This window comes from Macrobrachium rosenbergii, chromosome 29 (assembly GCF_040412425.1).
Source record: "Macrobrachium rosenbergii isolate ZJJX-2024 chromosome 29, ASM4041242v1, whole genome shotgun sequence".
Taxonomy (NCBI): Eukaryota; Metazoa; Arthropoda; class Malacostraca; order Decapoda; family Palaemonidae; genus Macrobrachium; species Macrobrachium rosenbergii.
The window spans coordinates 5,411,314-5,437,083 of record NC_089769.1 but is presented as its reverse complement, the minus strand read 5'-3'; the positions used below and the strand labels follow the sequence as shown (position 1 = coordinate 5,437,083).

The following is a 25,770-nucleotide window of genomic DNA, read 5'->3' as shown; positions in this document are numbered from 1 at the left end:
GTGGGGTGCGGGGGGCCACCGCTCACGAGGGGTGCCAACTCCACGCTAAGAACGACGCCGGAGGGTGTCATATATCAGCGTGCACGGCAGATGATCGGGTTCACAAAAGAGTCAGCACTGGAATGAGAAAGTCGTGTGCCTCTTCTCTCTCTCACGGTAGCTCGTTTTCGCTAGTGCCAGAGGAGGTCGTTCGTCGTCGCTCGCCTGTTTGCCACCAGCAAGTCGTCGTCATCGCCTTCTTCTTCTTCTTCTTCTTCTTCTTCTTCAGACAGTCCAGCAGACGCGAGACGCCAGGAGGACCTTCCTCGCCTCCAGATTTTAAGGGTCCTAGTCGCGGGTGCTAATCGTGTTGCTGTGATTATAACAAAGTGAACTTTCTGTTTCCAAAAATGGGGTTTGGCAAATCTAGACTGAAATACTTTTTGCTGTGGGTGTTGTTCTTTGCTGCTTCGGCGGAGGCCGATACCCGGAGGGCTTCTGAAGAAGACTCCCGGCTGGGCAGACGGTTCAGGCCGACCAGGAGGGTCTTGGAGCCACTGGCAGCCGCTGACGAAGGGCTGCAGGAGAGCAGGAGTTTCCCTGAAGAGGGCGAGGGAGATCGACGAGGCTTTCTCATTCAGGAGGACATTGGGGTTCTGACGAAGGAGCTGAACGACAAGGTAAGAGAGTCTCGAAATAAACGGAAATGGAGGGCTGTTTCCCCTTGGGCATTCCAGAGCATCTTCGAATAAGCTTCAAATAAACGAAAGTCGCCACAGACTTATTTGGATCTAAGGCTTAAAGTACAAAGGAAAAAATCGAATTGCTATATTCGGAATACCTTTACGTATATTATACATACACACATATATATATATATATACATAGATAGATAGATAGATAGATATATATATTATATGTATGCATGTATATATATATATATATATATATGTATATATATATATATATATATATGTGACTGTGTGTATATATATGTGTGTGTGTATATATATATATATATATATATATATATATATATATATATGCGCGCGCATGCTATATAAGCACGGAGGTGAATATATATACTTTCTTTATGTATATATTTTTTTTTTTTTTTCTGAGTGGTTTTTAATTTCAGAAATTAAAACCACAGAATATATATATATACATATATATATATATATATATATATATATATATATGTATGTATATATATATATATATATATATATATATATATATATATATATATATATATATATATATATATATATATATATATATATATATATATATATATATATATATATATATATAAATATAAATATATATATTCACAACCGCAGGTCCTCTCGGAAAGCTGACCAATCGCCGCATCCATCCACTAGAACAGGCGAGCGTTCTGTCTCACTGACGTAGAACGTAGCAGAAGAGACACGACGATTACAGCCCCGCCTGAATGAAGAAGAGACGGGCAATAAGAATGATCTAACAAAAAAAAAAAACGAAGATATATATAAAAAGGAGGGAAACTTTCTTTCGCTCCTTCGGCCCCCGCCCCCCCGTCCCCTACCCCCAAAACTCTCGTAAGAGGAGCGCGAGACGACGAAACCTGTGATTTTCTGCCGTTTTGGGCTTCTGTCATTCACTCCGGCATTCATTTCACTCTCAAAAAGAAACTCGAGTGGAATAAAGAGGCGTGTGAATTATTTCCCTTATACGTTACGTCGGGTCAGACGAGATGTGTGGGCGTGTGTACATGCTATTATTATTATTATTATTATTATTATTATTATTATTATTATTATTGTAACAAGACGACCACGTAACAAGGCTATAATAATGAGAATTAAAAGTTACGGTAGTGTTAAAAATATTTATGTGCGAAACTAAAAACGAATAGGAGAGACTTTCAGATACCACTTCGTATTCCTCCTCAGTCCTATACTCTGATGAGGGATACGGAGTAGTATCTTAAAGTCCCTCCTTTTCGTTTTTTACTTTGTACATAAATATTTTTAACACTACTGTGGTTTTAATAATTATTATTATTATTATAATTATTATTATTATTATTATTATTATTATTATTATTATTATTATTAAGGAGATGAACCATATTCCTATGGATCAAGTCCGTGGGGGTCACTGACTTGAAATTCAAGCTTCCAAAGAATATGTTGTTCATTTGGAAGAAGTAACGGAAAGTAATAGGAAATTCAGAATGAAGAGAAAAATTATTAGAAAACAGATAAATGAACAAATTAACAAATAATTAAATAAAATGTAAGTAAATTATTAAAAGACAAGGCGAATTGCTTTAGAGTTGCAATGCGTTGGATCTTCGCTCGAGCTTCAGAGATTCCAATTACCCGACATCCTCGGGGAGAGTGTTCCACAGTCCAACGGTGTGAGGAACGTAGGACCTCTGGAACTTTGGAGAAGTTCGACAGCGAAGCATATCGACTGCATATTGGTGCCGCTGTGTTTATCTCTAATCATACATATCAGCGGACGCGCGTCTAAGCATCCCGCCCCCCCCCCAGACGCCTAATTGCAGGAAGCAACTTTCACGCAGGTTAATTGCATTTTTGCTTTCACGTTTACCTGACGCCAACCCCAAAAGCTCACCTCACTCACCTGTGCCACTAATTGCTTACGCACCCGGTAACAGGTGTCGTGAAAACAGATCGCTTTGTTTGTTTGTTGTTTCGTTTGTTTTAGGAATGCCTTCTGGAATTGGAATGTATTGGAAATATAGAGTTTAGGCCAAAGACCAAGCGCTGGGACCTGTGATGTCATTCAGCGCTGGAAAGGAAATTGAGAGTAGGTGGGTTTGAAAGGTGTAACAGGAGGAAAACTTCAAAGCAGTTGCACTATGAAACCATTGTTAGGAGAGGTGGATAGCAAGATGGAAGAAAGAGAATATGAAAGGATGTACAGTAAAAGGAATGAAAGGGGTTGCTGCTAGGGGCCGAAGGGGCGCTGCAAAGAACCTCTGGTAATGCCTACAGTACATCCCGTGAGGTGCACTGACGGCCCTACCCCCTACGGGATAGAAATTTCTTTAGGACTGCCTTCTGAATGCTAAATACCATATTTGTTGAAGAGGAACGAGTCGTATTTATATTAATGCTTTTTTTTATTTCTTTATTCATTTATTCTCGATTTAGAAACAGTTTTTGATGGCATTTTAATTAGTTAAAAGGAAAACTGCCTTTCCTTCTTCTTGAAAATTTAACTTCTGGTGTTTCACAATTTTTAGTTTTCTGAAAAGAAAACTATCGTGACGTCTTTGTCTGTCCGTCCGCACATTTTCTGTCCGCCCTCAGATCTTAAAAACTGCTGAGGCTAGAGGGCTGCAAATTGGTATGTTGATCATCCACTCTCCAATCATCAAACATACCAAAATGCAGCCCTCTGCCTCAGTAATTTAATTTTTTTTAAGGTTAAAGTTAGCATTAATCGTGCATCTGGCAAAGATGTAGGACAGGCCACCACTGCGTCATGGTTAAAGTTCTATGGGCTGCGGCTCATACAGTATTATACCGAGACCACCGAAAGACAGATCTATTTTCGGTGGCCTTGATTATGCGCTGTACAGAAAACTCGATTGCGCCGAAGAAACTACGGCGCATTTTTTTACTTATTTTAAATAGATATAAATTTAGGATTTTCGTCATCTTGAAAAAAGAAAGTCTACAAAAATTAACATTTAACGTCTTTCAGAATTCCATTAAGTTTACTGAAGAAGCAGAGTCGAAACCAATTTCTCTTAATTTAATTTTTTTTTTTTTTTTTTGAAGACCCTTTGTTGCCCCGCTCGTAAATTACGTTCTTGGTGACTTTTACTCAAGAAAGTATTTCCATTTTCCATTAGATTTCATCATAAATTCTCGTGCATTTTATCATTTTTACTTAGCATTTATTCTCTATTGCTTCGTATATTAATGGTTTTCTTGTAAGTCAGAAACTTCGTCGAATATCTAGAAAAGTTAAAAAATAACCTTCAATTGGAGAAAGAAACGGCTTTATGAAGAGAGAGAGAGAGAGAGAGAGAGAGAGAGAGAGAGAGAGAGAGAGAGAGAGAGTATTTCTTCAGAGCTCTCTCTCTCTCTCTCTCTCTCATAGAGAAATCTCACCAACATTACGAGAGAGAGAGAGAGAGAGAGAGAGAGAGAGACTCTCTTTTCTCTCTCTCTCTCTCTCTCTCTCTCTCTCTCTCTCTCTCTCTCTCTCTCTCTCACAGAGAAATCACACCAAACGTTACACGTTCCCAAAACTAAACATAGTAAGATCACGAAAAAAAAAATGTAATAATAATAAAATCAAACGCGATTCTCGGCAGTTTTGCGACACAACAAAAAGGGCAATTACAACTTCCGTCTACCTCACAAGAAAAAGAAAACCCCACGGAAGTGAATAATGATGAATAATGACGAATAATGATAACAGACTTCTCTGAACTCTTCTGATTTATGCCTCCTTTCTGTGGTCGTTTCGGAACGAGAGACGAAGAGGCTTCTTTGTTATTTGATATTCCGCTGTAAATCAAGAGAGTAAGGTTTTTTTTTTTTTTTTATCAATGTTTTATGAGCGGGAGTGGGTGAAGATACTTGCATGTTGCAATTTTGCAAACTTACATTCACTCACTCACGTGTGTATATATGCACATGCACAGATGAATGTATCTCTCTCTCCCTGTATATATATATATATATATATATATATATATATATATATATATATATATATATATATATTATATATATATATACTACATATATATATATTTATATATATATATATCTATATATATATATATATATATATATATATATATTTATATATATATATATATATATATATATATATATATATATATATATATATATATATATATATATATATATATATATATATATAGAGAGAGAGAGAGAGAGAGAGAGAGAGAGAGAGAGAGAGAGAGAGAGAGAGAGAGCACAAACCGGGTCATTCCGCTCGTCCATCAATCACTCATCAATGTAACTCGATGAATTTGAAATAACAAACATACTCTCCACCATTTCCCCAAACATTCACCCTCGGGCAAGCTACCGATGACGTCACATGGAAAGGCTCCTTTCGCAACATCGACAAAAAATTAGAAAAAAAAAATACTCGTCAAAAAACTTGCTAAATCAACTGATGTGTGAGGCATCTTCGCACACTGTGAGAAGATGGTCATTCAGAGAGAAACCCTTGAAGTTTCTTGAAATATTCCGGAATGAATAAAAAATGGGAGATATATGGAGACATATTCTACTGTGGATGAGAATTTTTCAGTTAGCTTGACGTCTTGACGTGGTGGAATGTCCAGTTCTTTGCTGAATAATTTATAATATGAGTTTATTTTGATTAGCAGGCATCTGTTTATTAATTTTTTTTTTACAGGGCATTTGCCCCCCGCATCTTTCCCCAAAGAGAGAGAGAGAGAGAGAGAGAGAGAGAGAGAGAGAGAGAGAGAGAGAGAGAGAGAGAGAGAGAGAGTTCTTGATTCAACTATTACAAATTTAAACAGTTTTGGGATTCTTCAAACATAAACTGTCCTATCAAAGAGAGAGAGAGAGAGAGAGAGAGAGAGAGAGAGAGAGAGAGAGAGAGAGAGAGAGAGAGAGAGGTTTCCTTACTCACTTATTACAAATTTAAACAGTTTTTTGGGATTCTTCAAACATCAACTAACATAGTCAGAAGAGAGAGAGAGAGAGAGAGAGAGAGAGAGAGAGAGAGAGAGAGAGAGAGAGAGAGAGAGAGAGAGGTTTCCTTACTCAATTATTACAAATTTAAACAGTTTTTTGGGATTCTTCAAGCATCAACAACCATAGTCAGAAGCGAGAGAGAGAGAGAGAGAGAGAGTTGAACTTGATAATCTAAATACTAGTTTTTATTAATTCAAAAGGCGCGTGTTTCATAGAACCTCTATTAATTGGTATTTGAAAAGTATTTAACGAGAGTGCTTGGAAATATGTACAAAATAACTAATTAAAATTTGAGAATGGAAATTGCAAATATCCTTCACTTGTGTATACAGTACGTCGCATGAGAAAACGTTAGGCGTTGCTAAGGAAATAAGTACTAAGTACTCATCTTGCTAAGATGTGGAACTCTCTATATTCTTCTGTGCTCCCCAAAACCGATCCTTTGCGTATTTCCTGGAAGCTGACTGGTACTCAAGAAGGGCATTGGTAGCACAGTCTTTAAAGTCCTAGGCTGCAATTGACATCCTTATTAACTTTCTCTCTCTCTCTCTCTCTCTCTCTCTCTCTCTCTCTCTCTCTCTCTCTCTCTCATTTCATTGTTTGTGGTAAAAGAAATGTGTATCTGTACGAAGAGAGAGAGAGAGAGAGAGAGAGAGAGAGAGAGAGAGAGAGAGAGAGAGAGAGAGAGAGAGAGAGAGATGTTTCCTGTTTCGACTACTGCAAATTTATGCGATTTTCTGGGATTCACCAAACATCAACTGTCCTGTTAAGAGAGAGAGAGAGAGAGAGAGAGAGAGAGAGAGAGAGAGAGAGATGTTAGTGTTATTATTACAACAGTCTGTTAAATTATACTATAAAAAAAAGCTTAATCTTCACGACAATGCAAATAACCGGAGAGAGAGAGAGAGAGAGAGAGAGAGAGAGAGAGAGAGAGAGAGAGAGAGAGAGAGAGAGATGTTTCCTGTTTCGACTACTGCAAATTTATGCGATTTTCTGGGATTCACCAAACATCAACTGTCCTGTTAAGAGAGAGAGAGAGAGAGAGAAATGTTAGTGTTATTATTACAACAGTCTGTTAAATTATACTATAAAAAAGCTTAATCTTCACGACAATGCAAATAACCGGAGAGAGAGAGAGAGAGAGAGAGAGAGAGAGAGAGAGAGAGAGAGAGAGAGAGAGAGAGAGAAGGCGTGTGTTTATTTCTATTACAAAACCCAGAGTAATCTTCAAAACTATGCAAAACACCACACAGTTATTTTCTATTTTTAGACTATCATCACAACGTAAACGACCTCCAGTATATAAAAAAAAAACGCTCACTCGATCTGAGAAACACCACTAAAAAGTCAGGAAATTTCACTCCATCTGAGAAACATCACTAAAAAATCGTGACTCGGACACTTTCCCGCCGGACATTCGCGTCATCGGAAAATGTCAACCTGCAATTTCTTCTGTGATTCTCCGTTACGTCACTTCTATTCTTTTTTTATTCTTCTTTTCCCTCTATCTTTCCGTTACGATTTGGAGAGCTTAAAAAAATGTTTTTCTCATTATCTTTTTTATTTTCCTTTCCGTTGTGACGCAAAGAAGATAGACAGGTATGCGATATATCTTTTTATTTTTTTCTCTCGCAGAGGAGAAAGTCATGTTAAAATATGCGCTTGGGAATTGTGGAGGTGTTGTTTCGCATAAAAATAAAAATCTGAAACCGAACATTTCGGTAACTTGTAAAAATGACACTAAATTTCCTTTCGATAAAAAAAAAATCTGAACCCGCACATTTCAAGAACTTGCAAAATCACATTAAAAATTTCCCTTCGATAATAAAGAAGAATTTTATATTGAACATTTCGGTAACTTGTAAAAAATTACATTAAATTTCCTTTCGATAATAGAGGAAAAATCTGATGTTGAACATTTCGGTTACTTATAAAATTACATTAAATTTCCTTTCGATAACTTAAAAAAAAATCTGAAACCGATCATTTAAGAACCCTTTGTAAAATTCATAATATTTCCTTTTGATAATTTAAAAAAACTTCATATATTTTATCAATTTTGTTTCACGAGAGGTGATCAAACATCATTATGACATCTAGAACATTTCGTCATGTAATCAATAAGTAAAAGCATAAAAGATTTCTTGTTATTAAGTTTGACACTTATCCAACAAAATCCGGATTCCTTTCTCATTCCCCTTCTACCAGAGCACAGTTAAAAAGGAAAGCAAATGACGGAGAGAGAGAGAGAGAGAGAGAGAGAGAGAGAGAGAGAGAGAGAGAGAGAGAGAGAGAGAGAGAGAGAACATTAGCAGATTTAAAATGCAATAGAAGTACGAAAGTTACAAAAAACAGTCGCATCCTAAGGTAGACTATCTCTTCATCCAAATAAATAGATAAATAAGTACATAAATGAATAAATAAATAAGCAGATAAATAAATAATTAAAAGTAAAAAAGGAAAAGAAAGCCTCTAAAGTCGACACCCGCAAAAATCATTCGTTTTCGCTTAGTTTCAAAACCATCAGTGTAAATACGCCGATATGAGATCCCCTCCTTGCGGGAAAACGTTTGCGGTCTGGGTAACTCCAGGCTGAGATCTGTACAGGTGATTAGACGCGCGTAACCAGCGGAACTTGGACAGGGAGCAGATGAGAAAATTACAAAGAAAAATCCTTTAAACAGGGTTTTTTTGGAAGTCGTTTTTGGCACAACTATCACGGCAGATTTTTTAAAATGAATCCTCAAGGAAGATGAATCCTGCGGACGTGATGATTTGAACTTCCTAGGATTTTCTTTTATATGAATCTTTGCAAGGCGTTTTTGGTGCAGCTATCATAGCAGATTTTTAAATGAATCCTTTAAGTTGATGATTAGAAGAAAGATGAATTCTGTAGACGTGATGATTTGAATTTCCCAGGAAATTCTTTTTTTCTTTTTTTTTTTTGAAGAAGAAGAATCCTATAACTCTTGATTTCAAGCCCTGGAGGAATGCTGCTGGCTAATAATTCGTTGTAAATTCCTTGGCGGAAAAAACTCCTTAAGAGTCCTACGTGAAAGCTTATAGCAGATTTATTTTCTTGGAGAACATAAATGGCGATGTTTTTGTCAGCCCTGCGGGATTGCTTCAGGTGGATCCTACGTGCAGATCCTACAATAAAAAATAAAATATAAAAAAAATTCCAAGCGCGACTTTTAACACCTGTTAAAGCTTCCAGCAGATCCTTAGATCCTTCGTAAAGTGAATATTCTAAGAGGGATTCTAAGGATTCTTTCTGTACTTTTTTTAATCCTGCGAGAAAGTTGACGGTAAATCCTTCTGACCAATAATTGCTTTTTCTTCTTTTAGCAAAAAGTAAGTTAGACAGAGGACCCAGTCACGTTTTAAAAGTGGTGAATTCACATTAAGGATGATCCTACGTGCAAAAAACTTCTACAATCTCTTCTCAATTCTTCATACACTTATACAGAAGCTGCTTCAGCAGCACGTCGACCCCAATCACCTGAATATCACGCGGATTTGAGTTCCCGCTACAGATCTTTTGATTCAATTGGTATAAATTCACTTTCTCTCTCTCTCTCTCTCTCTCTCTTTCTCTTTCTACAACCACCAAAAACAACAACCATAATAATATTATCAATCACAACTTTAAAAGTTATAAGAACTTTAAATTTCATATTATAACCAAAACTGTTATTCTAATAATTGTCCTTATTGTTATTGCTTATCATTATAGCGGTTATTTATTGAGTTAGCTTAATGTTGTCATCTCTTCTAAGGATTTTCATTTGCTTGAATTTTAGGAAGATATTATGACAAAATATGGACCCGGAATCATTTTTAAAGCATTATTTTTTCTAAATAAAGCATATCGGTTCAACTACAATATATATAAAATAATAAGGATGGATAAGAAATTAGCATTATATGTCTTTGTCATATATATATATATATATATATATATATATATATATATATATATATATATATATATATATATATATATATATATATATATATATATATATATATATACATATATATATATATATATGTGTGCATGTATGTATGCCTGTATAGGCAAGTGCACATGTTTCTGTAATTACAATCATACATATTCATACATTCCTTCATATAATAATTCACACATATATATTTGTATATATAAATATATATATATATATATATATATATATATATATATATATATATATATATATATATATATATATATATATATATATATGCATGTATGTATGTATGCATGCATGGGCGCACGCGTGCTAGCATGCATTTATGCATAACCACACATTAGCGTTCCTCCCAGTTCGAGAAAGTTCAGATTCAGAAATGACAAGCCAAAGTTCAAGAGCGTCAGTAAAAGTGTCAAATTCCACAGGCTTCAATTTGACGCGCGTTCAAGCATCGTATCACTGACGCCACCGCTTGTACTTCAAAACACGAACACCGTACTTGCTTGCGCTTAAGGACACGAACACCGTAGTTGCGTCTTCACGGTCAGCAAATGATCGAAATGACGAGGTGCCGTGAAGCCGAAGCCGTTATTTAACAGGTTTATTTCGTCTCGAAGAATGCAGTCCGGGGAGCGACCTTCGTCACTGGTGATTTGTGAGGTCGCGTGATTGATTGAGAGCTTTTTTTTTTTTTTCATTTTTCTTTCAAGTGTCTGTTTGGTTTTTGTTCAGTCAGGGAGATTTATTTAAGAATGCATGACCTCTGAAATGACAGCCGAGCACAAAAGACTGATAATTTGGCAGATAGATTGATTGACTGATTGATTTATAGATTTCAAGCATACATGCCAAGCCCTGGGACAACTAAGGCCATTCAGCGCTGAACCGGAGATTGACAATAAAAGGTTAGAAAGGCGTAACAGGAGGAAAACCTCAAAGCAGTTGCACTATGAATCAATTGTTAGGAGAGGGTGGACAGTAAGACGGGAGAAAGACAATATGAACGGAGGTACAGTAAAAGGTAATGTGGCTGATAAGTACAGAAGAAATCCGTTAAGGTGAGACCTATAAGTTGGGGTGTTATTGTATTTATTTATTTATTTATTTTGTTTTCTTTTGTTTCGTGGAATTTCGACCTTTTCTGGGCCATTACATGAGTCTACAGTGAAACTGAGTTATTATTATTAATATCATTATCATTATTATTCAGTATTTCAATGACAGGAGGAATAATGTACAGATAAAAAGTAGATAAAAATTAGACGAGAAATAAAAAATTAGACGAAAAATTAAAAATTACATAAAAAATAAAAAGTTAAATGAAAAACTACATACCAGAGGAAAAACAAAAATATAAAAAATTAAAAGCTAGACGAAAAATATAACAAAATCGATCTGAAACAACACAAGACACACAGCGGTATTTCGGGAATATTAAACGAACACATCGCGACGCATTCCTGCATTATCACGGGGCGCAGGAGGTCGTCCTTCGGGAAACATCGCGAACGCGGGTTTCGCTGATGTGCAACCGGCACTTCTAACCGCCTCGGGTCCTTTAATACGTTCCTGCGCGTTGTGGATATAATTGTGCGTCGCCTGATTCATTTTATATCCTTTATTCCTATCATTAAATGTCATGTGTAATGGTTACATGTCGTATCCGCGCAATTTATTGGGTTTTGTAAGTATATAAGTAAGTATATATTATATCATTTTCTTTCGCATAACTTTTATGTATGTCCTGTGGATTATATCTTCAAAATGTCTATTCTTATATACGTGATTAAGCTTTAAGTACACACACAAACATATATATAATGTATATGTGTATATATATATATGTATATGTATGTATGTATATATATATATATATGTACATGTGTATGTATATACATATATATACATCTATAGATATATACGTACATACATATGTATACATTTATAAATGTATATATATAAATATGTATTTATACATACATGTATGTATATATATATATATATATATATATATATATATATATATATATATATATATATATATATATATATATATATATATGCACACACACACATATATATAGTATATAAGTATATGCGTATGTGTGTGTATACATCACCTATAAACATGACCCACTAAAACATTATGTTTATGCACATTATACTCATTATGTTTATACACCGACCATTCTACTTATGCATATACTAACAAAAATAATTTACCATAAGAAATAACTTGAAAACCTACATCCCGATCGATGCCTGACACCTGAGAAAAAAAAAAGTTAAATATTCATCAAAGTACAAAGACAAAAAAAAAAAATAAATAAAAAATTACACAGTGGGAAGACTTTGTTTTTGCAGAACTAGGCTCCTGACAGTAAATAGTTTTTGTACGTGTTAATATCTATCATCAGTTGGACTGTTCGCTAGATTATATGAAATTACCGAGAGACAATACCTTCTAAAGGGCTTCTGTTTACCTTTCTTTTGTTAATTTATTTCCTTTTATTTTTATGATTCACTTTTTACCTTCATCTTTCTTTGTTCCTTATTTTCGTTTTCGTTTTGTGTGAATAGTTTCGGTCATTTAAAATGAATTTGTGCTGATTTGAATGAATAACTTACAGTTTTATTTCAGGTACCTTACTGAATACCACTCTCTAATGTGTTTTAAGTAATAATGATAGTAATAATATAATGACAATGATAATGATAATGATAATAATAATAACAAAGTTAATACTTCATTTACTAAAAGCCAGCTTCCTGTCTTAAGAATTAATCTAATAAATCTATAAATACAATTATTCCTAGCGTTATCATTCCACGATGATCGCTCATTTTCTTGGGAGTATCTGCGCGCGCGAGTGTGTGTGTGTGTATGTGTGTGCGCGTGTGTGTATCTACACGCACATAAATCTTCGAAAACATTCAAAATACATGACAAGAAAATAATAAACCTATAATTACCAATATTCCTAGCGCTATTATTCATGATGATCGCTCATTTTTTGGAAGCATTGAAGCGAGAGAGAGAGAGAGAGAGAGAGAGAGAGAGAGAGAGAGAGAGAGAGAGAGAGTGTGTGTGTACGCACATAAATCTCCGAAAACATGCAAAATACAAGACCAAAAACACGAAAGCAAAAAGTCAATGGATTCACCAGCGCCATTCACAGCTGGATTGACAAGCCGACTCATGCAGTCTCTTGCAACTCTTGCAAGTGTCATCTCATCTGGTCATTTCCAGCGAACCGTATTTTCCTTCGTCATGCATGACCCCCGCTGGAGTGGACGGCCGCCATAATATTCTTGAGGTCACCTCTCCAGGTTTGAAAGAGAAAAGACGATCGCTCTTAGTTACCCGCACGCAGAGTCACGCGGAGTGGCTGTTTTGATTGGCCTACTTCTTCTTCTTCTTCTTCTCTTTCTTCTTCGTTTGACTGCGCGGCAAAATCACTGACCTAGCTGTCTGAGGTGCCGTTGCAAGCCTATGGCACCTCACGGCGAGGTCAGTGATTTTGCCGTGCAGTCAAAATCACGAAAACGAAGAAGACGAAGAAGATAACAACAACTACTACTTCTTCTTCGTCATTTTGACTTCGCGGCAAAATCACTGACCTCGCTGTGAGGTGCCGTTGCAAGCCTACGGCTCATATAATTCTTTTCCTCCTACTACTACTACTACTACTACTAGTATGGCTGCTTGGAATATTGCTTCTCTGTTTTGCTGCTGAAACTAACTATTCTCCTTCTTCTATTCACGGACCAAGAATCAAGATAAATTACCAAAAACAACGATAACAACAAAATCATTTATAACACTACCGGGACAACAGCTGCACAGTTTTCAACATTAATAATACAAAAATAAATAAATAAAAAAAATAAACACCGAAAAGACTCGAGTCACCAAAAAGAGAAACATCACTCCTTGAACTGAATGACCAAGACGACATCAAGTCATCAACGGGTAGTCAGTGTGTGGCCGAGGTCAGAGAGAGAGAGATATAAACACACACACTCTTACTCTCTCTCTTACTCACTCACTCACTCACTCACGCATGGTGAACTTACATATGTCATACACGCGCGGAGGTCGCAAGAAGACACGCGATCTTTCCGCTACGACGAGGACCAGAAATGCTAAACATTTACCTACATACATAAATAGCTGGTTTGTGAGAGCGTCGAGGAAGACTGTTTTTGAAAATTGCGGATCTGCGTCTCGTCTCCGTGCAATGCAAGATCATATTATATATATACATACATTTATATATATAAATGTAAATATGTGTGTGTATATATGTATGTATACTGTATATGTACACACACACGCATATATATATATATACACGCACATATATATGTATATATATAAATATATAAATATATATTTACTAGAACTCGAAAAAAACACTTCCTTACTATCGCCGAATCTATATTATTATTATTATTATTATTATTATTATTATTATTATTATTATTATTATTTATTTATCTATTTATTTTATTTTTTTTATTTATTTATTTTTTTTTTTTTCTATCTAAGGCAACCTATTCGACTGGGTGGTTTTTATAATGCTGGGTTCTGGGTTGCATCCTGCTCCTTATGAGTCCATCACTTTTCTCACTATGTGCGCTGTTTCTAGTAGCACACTCTTCTGCATCTTAAGATCGTGCCTGGTGTTCCTATGACTATGGGTACAATTTCCACTGGCATATCCCATATCCTTCTTATTTCGATTTTCAGATCTTGATACTTATCAATTTTTTCTTTCTTTCTTTCTCATCTACTCTGGTGTCTCATGGTATTGCCACATCAATGAGTGAAACTTTCTTGGTTTTGTCAATCAACGTCACGTCTGGTCTATTGGCACGTATCACCTTATCTGTTCTGATACCATACTCCCAGAGGATCTTTGCCTGATCGTTTTCTGTCACTCCCACAGGCTGGAGATCGTACCACTGATTACTGCAAGGTAGCTGGTGTTTCTTGCACAGGCTCCAGTGGAGGGCTTTTGCTACTGAATCATGCCCCTATTATTATTAGAATGACCAACAGAATGTCTGAAAACATATGGGGCAGATGAGAACACCATCAGCTTCCTAAAAAATACAATGCGCAACTGGAATATAGTACTTACAAGCTCTGGGATAAGACTAGCAGAGTTTAGCATCAGGAAAGGGATCTTTCAAGGCGACTCACTGTCCCCACTACTCTTCGTAGTAGCCACGATTCCCATGACAAAAGTACTGCTGAAGATCGATGCTGGGTACCAACTCAAGAAAGGAGGCAACAGAATTAGTCATCTGATGTTCATGGACGACATCAAGTTGTATGGTAAGAGCATCAAGAAAATAGATACCCTAATCCAGACTGCAAGGATTGCATCTGGGGACATCGGGATGGAGTTTGGAATGGAAAAATGCGCCTTGGTCAACATACAAAAGGGCAAAGTAGCAAGGACTGGAGGGATGAAGCTACCAGACAGGAATAGCATCACACACATAGATGAGACAGGATACAAATACCTAGGAATAATAGGAGAGGATATTATTATTATTATTATTATTATTATTATTATTATTATTATTTATTATTATTATTATTATTATACCACATAGCAAGCAAATGTCCCGCGCTTGCACATAACCATTATTACTATCATTATTACTTAAAAAATACTCATAGTAGCATGAGTCTTCAAATGGAGAAACAAATCCACAGTTATGTATATGTACATATACTTAAAGATATACAGAGTAGCTTTCGGGAATCTGTACGATTCCCCTTTTCAACCGAACAGATTCCCGAAAGCTCTTAGTACAGATTTATCTTTGAGCATATGTACATATACATAACTGTGGATTTGTTTCTCCACTATTATTATTATTATTATTATTATTATTATTATTATTATTATTATTATTATTATTATTATTATTATTATTATTATTATATGGAGCAAGCCCACGGGGGCCACTGAGTAGAAATTCAAGCTTCCAAAGAATACGTTCATTTAAAAGAAATGATAGACGATAATAGGGAATACAGAAGAAATCACTTATTAGAAAACAGATACATAAAAAAATAAATAAAAATTTTAATAAATTATTAAGAGTACGAGGAGAATTGTCTTAGGGTAGGAATGTATTGCATTTTCTCTTGAACTTTTTTGAGGTTTTATAAAAAAAAATTAAATCCGAAAAAAAATAAATAAATAGATAAAATGTTAATAGATTATTAAAAGTACAAGGAGAATTGTCTTGGGGACAGTAATGTACTGCACCTTCGCTTGAACTTTTGAGGTGCTATAAAAAATGTAATATCAGGAAAAAATAATAAAAAATAAACATTTTAATAAATTACAAAAGGCACAAGGAGAATAATTGTCTTAGGGTAGTGACGCATTGCATCTACGCTTGAACTTTTGAAATTTTATAAAAAAAAAATAAAAATATAAATTCCGAAAAAACGATTATCACGTGCATTGTCTCCCATTACACGATTCCACGACTCCGCGCTCCCGTCATGCGTTATCAATATTGTCATCATTGTCATCATCACGAGAGGCGTTGATGCTGCAATTAGTAACGCCAGAAGCAAACTGAGCGTTAAGCAAAGCCTTCAGGTGCGCAGGTCATCGTGAGAGAGAGAGAGAGAGAGAGAGAGAGAGAGAGAGAGAGAGAGAGAGAGAGAGAGAGAGAGAGAGATTTTATTCCAGCGTTCGAGTTTGCTCATTTGAAATGCAAATTGTTTTCATAAACAAATGTCAGATTTCTTTTCAGAGAGAGAGAGAGAGAGAGAGAGAGAGAGAGAGAGAGAGAGAGAGAGAGAGAGAGAGAGAGCGATTTTATTCCAGCGTTCGAGTTTGCTAATTCGAAATGCAATTTGTTTTCATAAACAACTGTCAGATTTCTTTTCAGAGAGAGAGAGAGAGAGAGAGAGAGAGAGAGAGAGAGAGAGAGAGAGAGAGAGAGAGAGAGAGAGAGAGAATTTTATTCAAGCGTTCGAGTTTGCTTATTCGAAATGTAAACACGATCTTCATAAACAACAGGCAAATGTCTTGTTAGAGAGAGAGAGAGAGAGAGAGAGAGAGATTTTATACTCCAGCGTTCGAGCTTGCTGATTTCGAATGTAAATACCTCTTCATAAACAACGGTCACATATCTTGTCAGAGAGAGAGAGAGAGAGAGAGAGAGAGAGAGAGAGAGAGAGAGAGAGAGAGAGAATAACCTTGGAATGGAATTCAACTGTTAAATAGCACAAGAGGACGCAAGTTAACGCACGCTACAGAATACGAGAGAGAAGTATTGACAAGACGAATCCGCACACCGTACCTCTCTTTGACCTGTTAACAAACTTAGTAACCATCCCATACCTACAAAATCTTATACCTAGCAAAAATTCGTTTTACCTACAAGAGGATCATTCCTAGAGGAGAAAATTAGATACAGGCACATTTATTCAGAATAGACGTGACCGCGCCTATCTCTTAACAACTATCTCTTTCCCATGATATCACTAAATATTCGAAAAATTATTTAACTACGAATTTATTATATACCTAAAACCCACGGCCTTCTTTGGACCACCAGCAAACTTTCTAGAAAGGCAGAATCTGTTGGTTGTGCATTCTTTCTCACCCTGAAAAACTTTTATCGTAATTCTTGACACACGCAGAGCATTTGAAAAAGCTTTTCCGATTTCGGCAGGTAAAACTGAAGAAACCTACCGCGCTCCTGTAGATCGGTTACTACCAGTTTATGTGCAATATGGGAGCCGTGTTTAGTACCAGCACCTTGGGGGTGAACGTAAAAACATAAACAAAAGATGGTAAATATCAGAAATATAAAAAAAAGACATAAACATGAAGAAACACATTATGAAAAGAGAGTAAATATTCCGGTCGGTAAGAGAACTAGGCAGCGTTAGTACTCTGAAGTTTTACCTGTTAACATTGCGTCATCTACGATATTTATTTAACTTATTTTTAGTTTATTTACTTATTTTTTGTTTTCATTTAGCCATTCTAAACGTGTTACTGTTTTCTATAACTCTCGTAGTATTACAATCACTAGCGGATCCAGGGCGGGGGGCGGGGGGCACCTGGGCACGTGCCCACCCCTGAAAAGTAACGACAAAATAATAATATCGAAGATTTAGATAATAATAACATAAATGAAAATATAAAAGTGAGAAAAAATAAAAAATCTATTATAGGAATACACACACATATATATAATGTGTGTATATATATGTATATGTATATATATACAGTATTATATAATATATATATATATATAAATGTATGTATATGTATATACAGTATATATAAATATATATACAGTATAAATAAAATACATGTATATATATATATGTGTATGTATAATATGAAAGTTGGTGGCCCCCATGAAATTCTTCTGGATACGCTAGTGATTACAGTATTCGTGACACTTACCTCACTAGAGTTGAGAATTGGATTCGATTCGCGGATGAGGCAGGGGTTGAAGCTCTGCTTACCTGAGCAGTGAATTAGATACGTGGTCGTATGTTGACTGCAGTGTGTTGCAGTCGGGTTTTGAAGGGGATGGGCCATCAACTGCATCAACCTAAAAAAAAAAAAACAATATATGGTAATACTTTTTGAAGGCACATCTACTATGCAAGGGTGTATCATGTATATAAATAACCCCATACATACATACATACATACATATATATATATGTATATATATATCATCTATATATATATATATATATATATATATATATATATATATATATATATATATATATATTTATATATATATATATATATATATATATATATATATATATATATATATATATATATATATATAATATAAAGTTGCTGAAAAAGAAATTATTTTGTAATGGACTATCCTGAAAGAAATTATTGGTGTCCAGTTGCCCGGAATTGTCAAATTTTTCCCTTCGCACATAAATACAATTGACTGTGTGCACACGTCACTATATATATATATATATATATATATATATATATATATATATATATATATATATATATATATATATATATATATATATATATATATATATATATATAAGCCATGAAAAAAAGACGAGCGAAGGTTTCCCACAGCCACTAAAGTAGTTTCTCGTGACTGAACACTTAATTTTGCTCTGACTGACGACGGAGTGAGGAGGAAACTGCTTGATATTTTGGAGGGACCGACGAGAGAACCGGAGTTCGATTCCCGGATGGGGCCGAGCAATTCAGGCACATTACACCGACTCCTACAGTGACATCATGGACCTAAGCAGCTAATTGTGTACATGATGGTTAGTTAACCACGGTGGTTTCGCATTCAAGACCTTGGAAATGAAACTTCACGCTTACTGTACATCCAGAGGGAATGGATTGATTGAGTGAATCACGCTAACAGGCGTCACAACTGTCATAATCATTCATACTGGAAATAAATAATTCTTCACAGAGATTGTTCATTCAACTTTCAGTCATTTAACGAAAGCATTGCAAATCCTTTCAGTCCTGGATGAGAGAATATACAATTTAACCCGAAGGCCAACGCTGAGGAAAATTGAGAGTAAGAGGTGTAAAAGGTGTAACAGGAGGAAAACCTCGCAGTTGCACTAGGAAACAATTGTTACAAGAGGGTGGAAACTAAGATGGAAGAGAGAGTATGAAAGGAGGTACAGCAAAAGAAACGAAAGGGGTTGCAGCTACGGGCCGAAGGGACGCTGCAAAGAACCTTAAGTAATGCCTACAGTTTGCCTTCCAATCTTCGGAAGCAAACGGGTATCAAACGTGAATGTTTCCTCGTGTTTCCATACGAATTTGAGACCAGAACGGAACGGACTCCCCTCTTCCTCCGAAGACCTTGCTTGCAAGCGCACACGCGCGCTTTGGAGTCGTAAAAGTTCAACGATCGCCTGGTGTCTCGTCTCAGATTACACGTATTCAACGCGTATCATTTCCGCCTTATACCCTTATTACTCTCGCCTTAATGGCCGTGCCGTTGCCGCTTTAGAAGGGAGCAGGGGCTGGCGATCAAAGCTTTTCGTTTCGTTTCACGTTTTCTATTATAATATTATTTTATAATCTATATGTTCACGAGAGGACCGTCCCATGGCTTTGTGACCGGAGGCGCTTTGCAGATTTGGTCTGATTTTCATATAAAAAATATTAAATTCACTTTTACTCGGCCATTATCTGTAATGATGTCTCTGGACTCGCTGTTGCTGAAGCGTTTTCATAAATGAATGACATTACAGGCTAGTAACGCATCTGACAGTATTATGTTCATACGTGCTTTTTTCCTCTCTCTCTCTCTCTCAAAAAAAAAAAAAAAAAAAAAGAGCCCCACCTCAGAAGCGGTGGAATTATTCTACAGGTATAGTCTGTAGAAGAAGATGAGCAAGTAACAATGTATATCAGCACTTCTGTTTGTGACTATTATTATTATTATTATTATTATTATTATTATTATTATTATTATTAAGAAGATAAACCCCCATTCATATGTAACTTGCATACAGAGGCCACTGACTTGAAATTCAAGCTTCCAAAGAACATGGTGTTCATTTGAAAGAAGTTACAAAAGATAATAAGAAACACGGAGAGAAGAAATCAGTAATTAGAAAATAAGAAAGAAGATTAATAAAAAAAAATTAATAATCACTGTATAAAAATATCCTATAATTGCTATCACACAAAAGTAAAAAATCTAGCAAACGAAGACAGATAAAATTGTCATTGCATCTTGATTCACCTCTCTTTATCCATCTCCTACAGGATAACAGTTCCTTCGAGCTGGGGTCTGATATCCTTGGCGCCCGCAAGGGGGCGCGGTTCTTCCGGCACGAGGAGAGAGGCGTCGACGGGCGGGTGAAGGGCCAGTACGGCTTCGTGGACGCCAACGGGGATCTCCACGTCATCGTTTACATCACCGATTCCCTTGGACACAGGTAAGGGGTACTTAGTTAAAAAAAAAAATTAAAGTCATCCTGGGTCTCTGTAGGTTCATAGGGCAGGCGCTGATCTCCTGTTTCTTAGGCCGACAGCCAGTGGGGATATTATCCTTTCTCTGTAATAAATCAAGCTACATGCGCCTTGCCTTAGAGCTTCTCAGTTCCAGAGGTCCTTCATTCCTCACACTGAGGATGTCGCGCAATTGGAACTTCAGAAGTTCAAGCGAGGATGCAATGCGTTACTACCCTATTACTGTCCTCCTTGCATTTCAATACAGTTTTATCTATTCATTAATTTATTTTTTCTTTTTTAATATGAGATCTCTTCTTTCTGTATTTCCCTACACTTCCTCTCACAGTTCCTCGCTGGGTGAGCGGGTTCCGCTCTCAGCTGCCACTCTGTTGGTCGCGAGTTCGAATCTCCGACCAGCCAGTGAAGAACAAGAGGAATTTGTTTCTGGTGATAGACATTCATTTTTCGCTATAATGTGGTTCGAATTCCACAATAAGCTGTAGGTCCCGTTGCTAGGTAACCAACTGGTTCTTAGCCACGTAAAAATAAATCTAATCCTTCGGGCCAGCCCTAGGAGAGCTGTTAATCAGCTCAGTGGTCTGGTTAAACTAAGATATACTTAACTTAACTTCCTCTCACTTCTTCCTAATGAACACCATATTCTTTAGTAGTTTGAATTTCAAGTCAATGGTCCCTGTGAGCTTGCTCCATATGAATAGGTTTCATCTTCTGAATAATAATAATAAAATTGTTACAGAAAATCTTGCTGTCACTTTGGGAGCACCAGTTTCTCAGTTGCATTTGCATCATCTCTTAGGCTTAAGTCTAGTTCATGATCACATTGCTGGTGAAAACGCACTTCATACTATAGGATAATTCTCCTTATCATTAATTTTTAGCTAGGAATTTTAAGCAACTTTAAAAAATCACATTTAACTAGCCCCAGGCAACCAACATGAAACAGAGAAATCAGTTACCTGTAACGTTTCTGAAACTCAATCCATTCAGATATATTATCTGTACAAATTCATATCAAAATGTGACAAGCGTTTTCTTGTTACTTTGCATATAATCATTTAATTTTTCTATCTTACAGGATACGAACTGAGACGCACAAAATAGACGGTTACGGTCACGAGCTTACAAAGATCCTCGAAAGTGGACCTTCCACTGCTGAGGTTAAAGACCACATCAACAGAATTTTGAGTGAACAGTCTACTCAGGGTACACCAGAAACAGCTGAAACTACAGGCAAACCGGAAATAACGACAGCTGGGCTCCGCCGTACAACACGCAGCACGAACTCGCCAAGTGATCCAGAACCATATTTTGATGATGAGGAACCAGACGCAGAGACTGCAGAGACTGCTCGGGAAGTGGATACTTCCTCGCCAACGCTGTCAGAGCTGGCTAAATTCGCAGCACTTGTTGATCAATCCGAGCCCAGTCGTACACCACCACGAACATCCAAACAAACTGCTCTTCCAAAATCACTGGCTGCTGCTAGTTTACGCGCATCTCTTCTCGATGACAGAAGTGACCTCAGGCGCACGAACTCTCATACAACTAGGAGGTTCCCTCCAGCCCTAACTTCTGCGCTTTCCCCATCAGCTCGAAGTGGAAATTCAAGAGTCGTTGTTTTGCACACCACGCCACGCCCTGAAATCTTCACTGACATCTCATCCATCAGAAAGTTTGGAAAAGATCTTTCGTCATCTCAGGTTGCTTCCACACATCCTGTTTTTGCAGCGAGAGGATTACCTTTGGGTCTAAATGTCCCGGCTCCTCAGAGAAACTCCCTCTCCCAAGAACAGCAGCGGCAAATTCGAGATTATCTGGATGAAATTTTGAGAGGCAGTAGTACGGACATTGACGACGCTGACGTAGGAAACATTCGAGAACTCGACACCAGCGCTGTGCTCGAAGCTCTTGAATCTATCCTCTCCAGGAGTCGCGAATCCCGAGCTAAGAATATTGCTGTCATAACCCTTCCTGAAAGAATTATACAGCCCAAAGAGGACAGTCACATCATACATGGAGAAGTGATTGACGGTGGCATCATAAATGCCAAGGAATTCATCTCTGAACAAATAAACAGGAACAAAAATCTAATTAACGGAGGAATAATTGATGGTGGTATCATCAATGATGATTTAGGTGACATTCCTAAAGATTTCAGTTCAGGTAATATTGTGAACGGTGGAATAATTGATGGTGGGATCCTAGATGACAGTGTCATCAATGGAGGCATAATCAATGGTGGCTTTATTGGTATTGAACAATTCACAAAGTTTGGGGAACCAACCACTCCTGCCCCTTTTCGTAATGGTGGGGTTGACAAGGAAAGACTAATGAACCTGATGGCATTACAGAAACTACTTGCATCAGATAATGCAGAAACTTTCATCAGCCTCCTTAACATTGAGAGGGTTGTCCAGTCTGACAACATTGACAGCTTAACTAAAACCATGATTTTAGACAGAATGCTAGAATCGGATGATGCAGAAATTGTTGCTAAAGTGCTGAAGCTCAAAAGACTGGTAAGAACAAACACAAACGACCAACAAATTATGGAACTGTTGAGAAAGGAACAGCTGGCGGATGGTGCAGAGACAAATAGAGAGCAAAGCCACCAGAAACAAACAGATTCATTTACTAATGATAACCCAGACAGTACGCATGAAAAGAGTCTGAGACCCCAGTCTCCGAAAGGGACAGATGAACCTTTACCCAAGTCAGAAGGACAGCTAGAAAATGACACTGAGAATCTCCCGAGACCTGAAAAAAGAGATAAGACCCTGAATTCTGAAGTTGAAATGAAAGAAACAGAGGATCAAGAGTCCAAATCAATTATCAGCAATGCAAAGAACCAAGAAAATGATGCTGAAACATCAGAGCAATCTGGAGATCATGGAAAGGACATAAACTCTGCTTCTGTCAAAGGCAAAGACAATGATACCGAAGTCAACTCATCATCACCAACAGAAAATAACGAACTTAATCCAAATGTTCACCAGGAAAGTACAGAAGTAACCACCCAACCTACTGTAATAAAAGGCTCAGACGCTATCCGTATCATACCTTCACCAGACCTCTCTACAGGCAGACCAGGACCTCTGAATCAAAGACTCCCAGTATCTTCAGAGAATCAGCGCCAAAGGTCAAGGCCAGATGCTGATTCGAATGTTGACTATGATGGCTTTGAAGGGGATAACGATGGTTTTGCTCTGATAGCCCCTTTAGATCAAAATTTAAATCCTCAAGCCAATTGGCCAGTTCGCCCCTTTTCAATAGCCTCGCTTGCCCCACACCGCTCTCCTGTCTTTATTAATTCTACAGTCTATGTCACTACCACTGCAGCTCCAAGCATCTTGGGGTTTGAAGGCTCCCAGCCCCGATTAATCAGGCCTGACCTTACAGGAACCGGAAAATCTGAGTCTTCAAGACCTCTGCTTAGTCGACCTCGACTGAACAATAACAACACTCCCTCAGCTGAGACTGATGCTGACTTACAGAGTGAGGTTGAATCACAGGGTGGTGAAAACCCCTCAAGTATAAATGTTAGCAAGGATGATCAAGATGCTAACATCAATAGTAGCAGTACTTCCAGCACAGCAAAATCTCAGGAACAACCAGTTGCAAGAACGATTGTTGGAACGCATGAAAATTTAAGAGTAACTACTCCAACAAGTCAACCAGCAACTGACGCACCTTCCGTACAGACCACATATGCACCTCAACAAAATCAGCCAGCACCTACGAATGCTCCTGCATCCAATGGCTCACCACCTCCCCCGACATATCCAACAACTCCAGCACCAGTTGTACCAGTTGCAGCCTCACCGCCGACAGCATCACCATACCCAAAACCTTATCAGTTACCAAATGACCGCGTCCCTGGTGTTGGTGTCCAAATAAACACACTGCCTGCACTGCCTCCAATCATTGAGAACTTACCTCCAATCCATGTGACAACTGTCATACCTCCTGCCTTCCATCACCATCATCAGCCACACTTAACAACACCACTGCCTTATCACAAAAGGGGCTTTTCCCATTCACCATTTACTAACGCGGCACATTTCCACCACAGAGTTCACACAAGGCACGGAAGAGAATTTCCTCTGCATGCAAGGAATTCAGCTCATTCTCCTCCTTCCAACGACCTATCTCATGACTTAACTCACGACCAGCCACCTCCTCCTCCTCCTCCTCTCGAATTACCAAAGGAGAATCAAGGGGACTATTCTTTTGGCCAAGACGGCTCTCATGGGCAACTTAAAGAAGGGCCCTTCATTCCGATCCATACCTCAACGCACGCTATATCAACAGGTCCGCATCACGTTTTCATCCAGAAGAACGTCCCGAGACACCCGGCAGCTGCGGGCCGTTCTGTTCGCCCTGTTGGAAAGGCCCATCGCATCAGGGAAGCCACGAAAGTGGAGGATATCGAGCCAGTTCTCCACAACGGACCTCCGCTCATTCCTACCCCAGCGCCGGCTTTCCGACGAGGCAGAGCATTGTCCCAGAGGTTACCCAGCTACGGCCTGAGGCGCAGACATGGCAGAAGAGCAGCTAACAGGAGGATGGGGTCGGGTCTTGGGATGTGGTGACCGGAAACCATTAACGTATTGCTTTAATTTATAATCAAGGTTACTCATTTTGTATGTATAGTGGCAAGTTATGTCTGGGTTGACTGTGAGATTCGATGTCGTACTTACCTAGCTTCATACCCTTTTCTTTAATGATTATCACCGCAGATGGTAGGAATTTGTGAAGAATTATACGGAGAATTTTCGAAAGCTTACTCAGCTTCCATTATTGAAATTATCACTTTTGATTGGGAAAACGCGTTGACTAGGATAGAGATTTTTTTCAACAAAAGGAGGAAATCTATGGTCCACCTCCCTGAGTAGAAGAGACATGACTATGGCCTCTGTAAATAGCTGTAGACTTTAAGATATCTGTCACCAGTGTTGTACGGATTCGTGTCCATAATAGTGTATTATATTTTATTATATTATATTATTGCACAGCCTCAGAGTTGTATTATGTAATATGAGCATCTAATAAACATCATACTGA

At 37.4% G+C, this 25,770-nt stretch overlaps 1 protein-coding gene across 1 annotated transcript; it reads left to right on the top strand.

Moving 5' to 3' along the window:
• Positions 1-6: 6 nt before the first annotated feature.
• Positions 7-25,770, top strand: LOC136854523 (uncharacterized). Its single transcript, XM_067130861.1, has 3 exons — positions 7-659; positions 20,497-20,669; positions 21,782-25,770. The coding sequence occupies exons 1-3, from the start codon at positions 390-392 to the stop codon at positions 25,296-25,298; spliced, it is 3,960 nt and encodes a 1,319-aa protein (XP_066986962.1). The 5' UTR covers positions 7-389; the 3' UTR covers positions 25,299-25,770.

Bases quoted from the DNA above. Each gene is read 5' to 3' on its own strand.
- LOC136854523 (XM_067130861.1), top strand. From the start codon at position 390: ATGGGGTTTGGCAAATCTAGACTGAAATACTTTTTGCTGTGGGTGTTG. The intron at 660-20,496 runs GTAAGAGAGTCT...CATCTCCTACAG, and splicing joins CGAAGGAGCTGAACGACAAG to GATAACAGTTCCTTCGAGCT. The intron at 20,670-21,781 runs GTAAGGGGTACT...TCTATCTTACAG, and splicing joins ACCGATTCCCTTGGACACAG to GATACGAACTGAGACGCACA.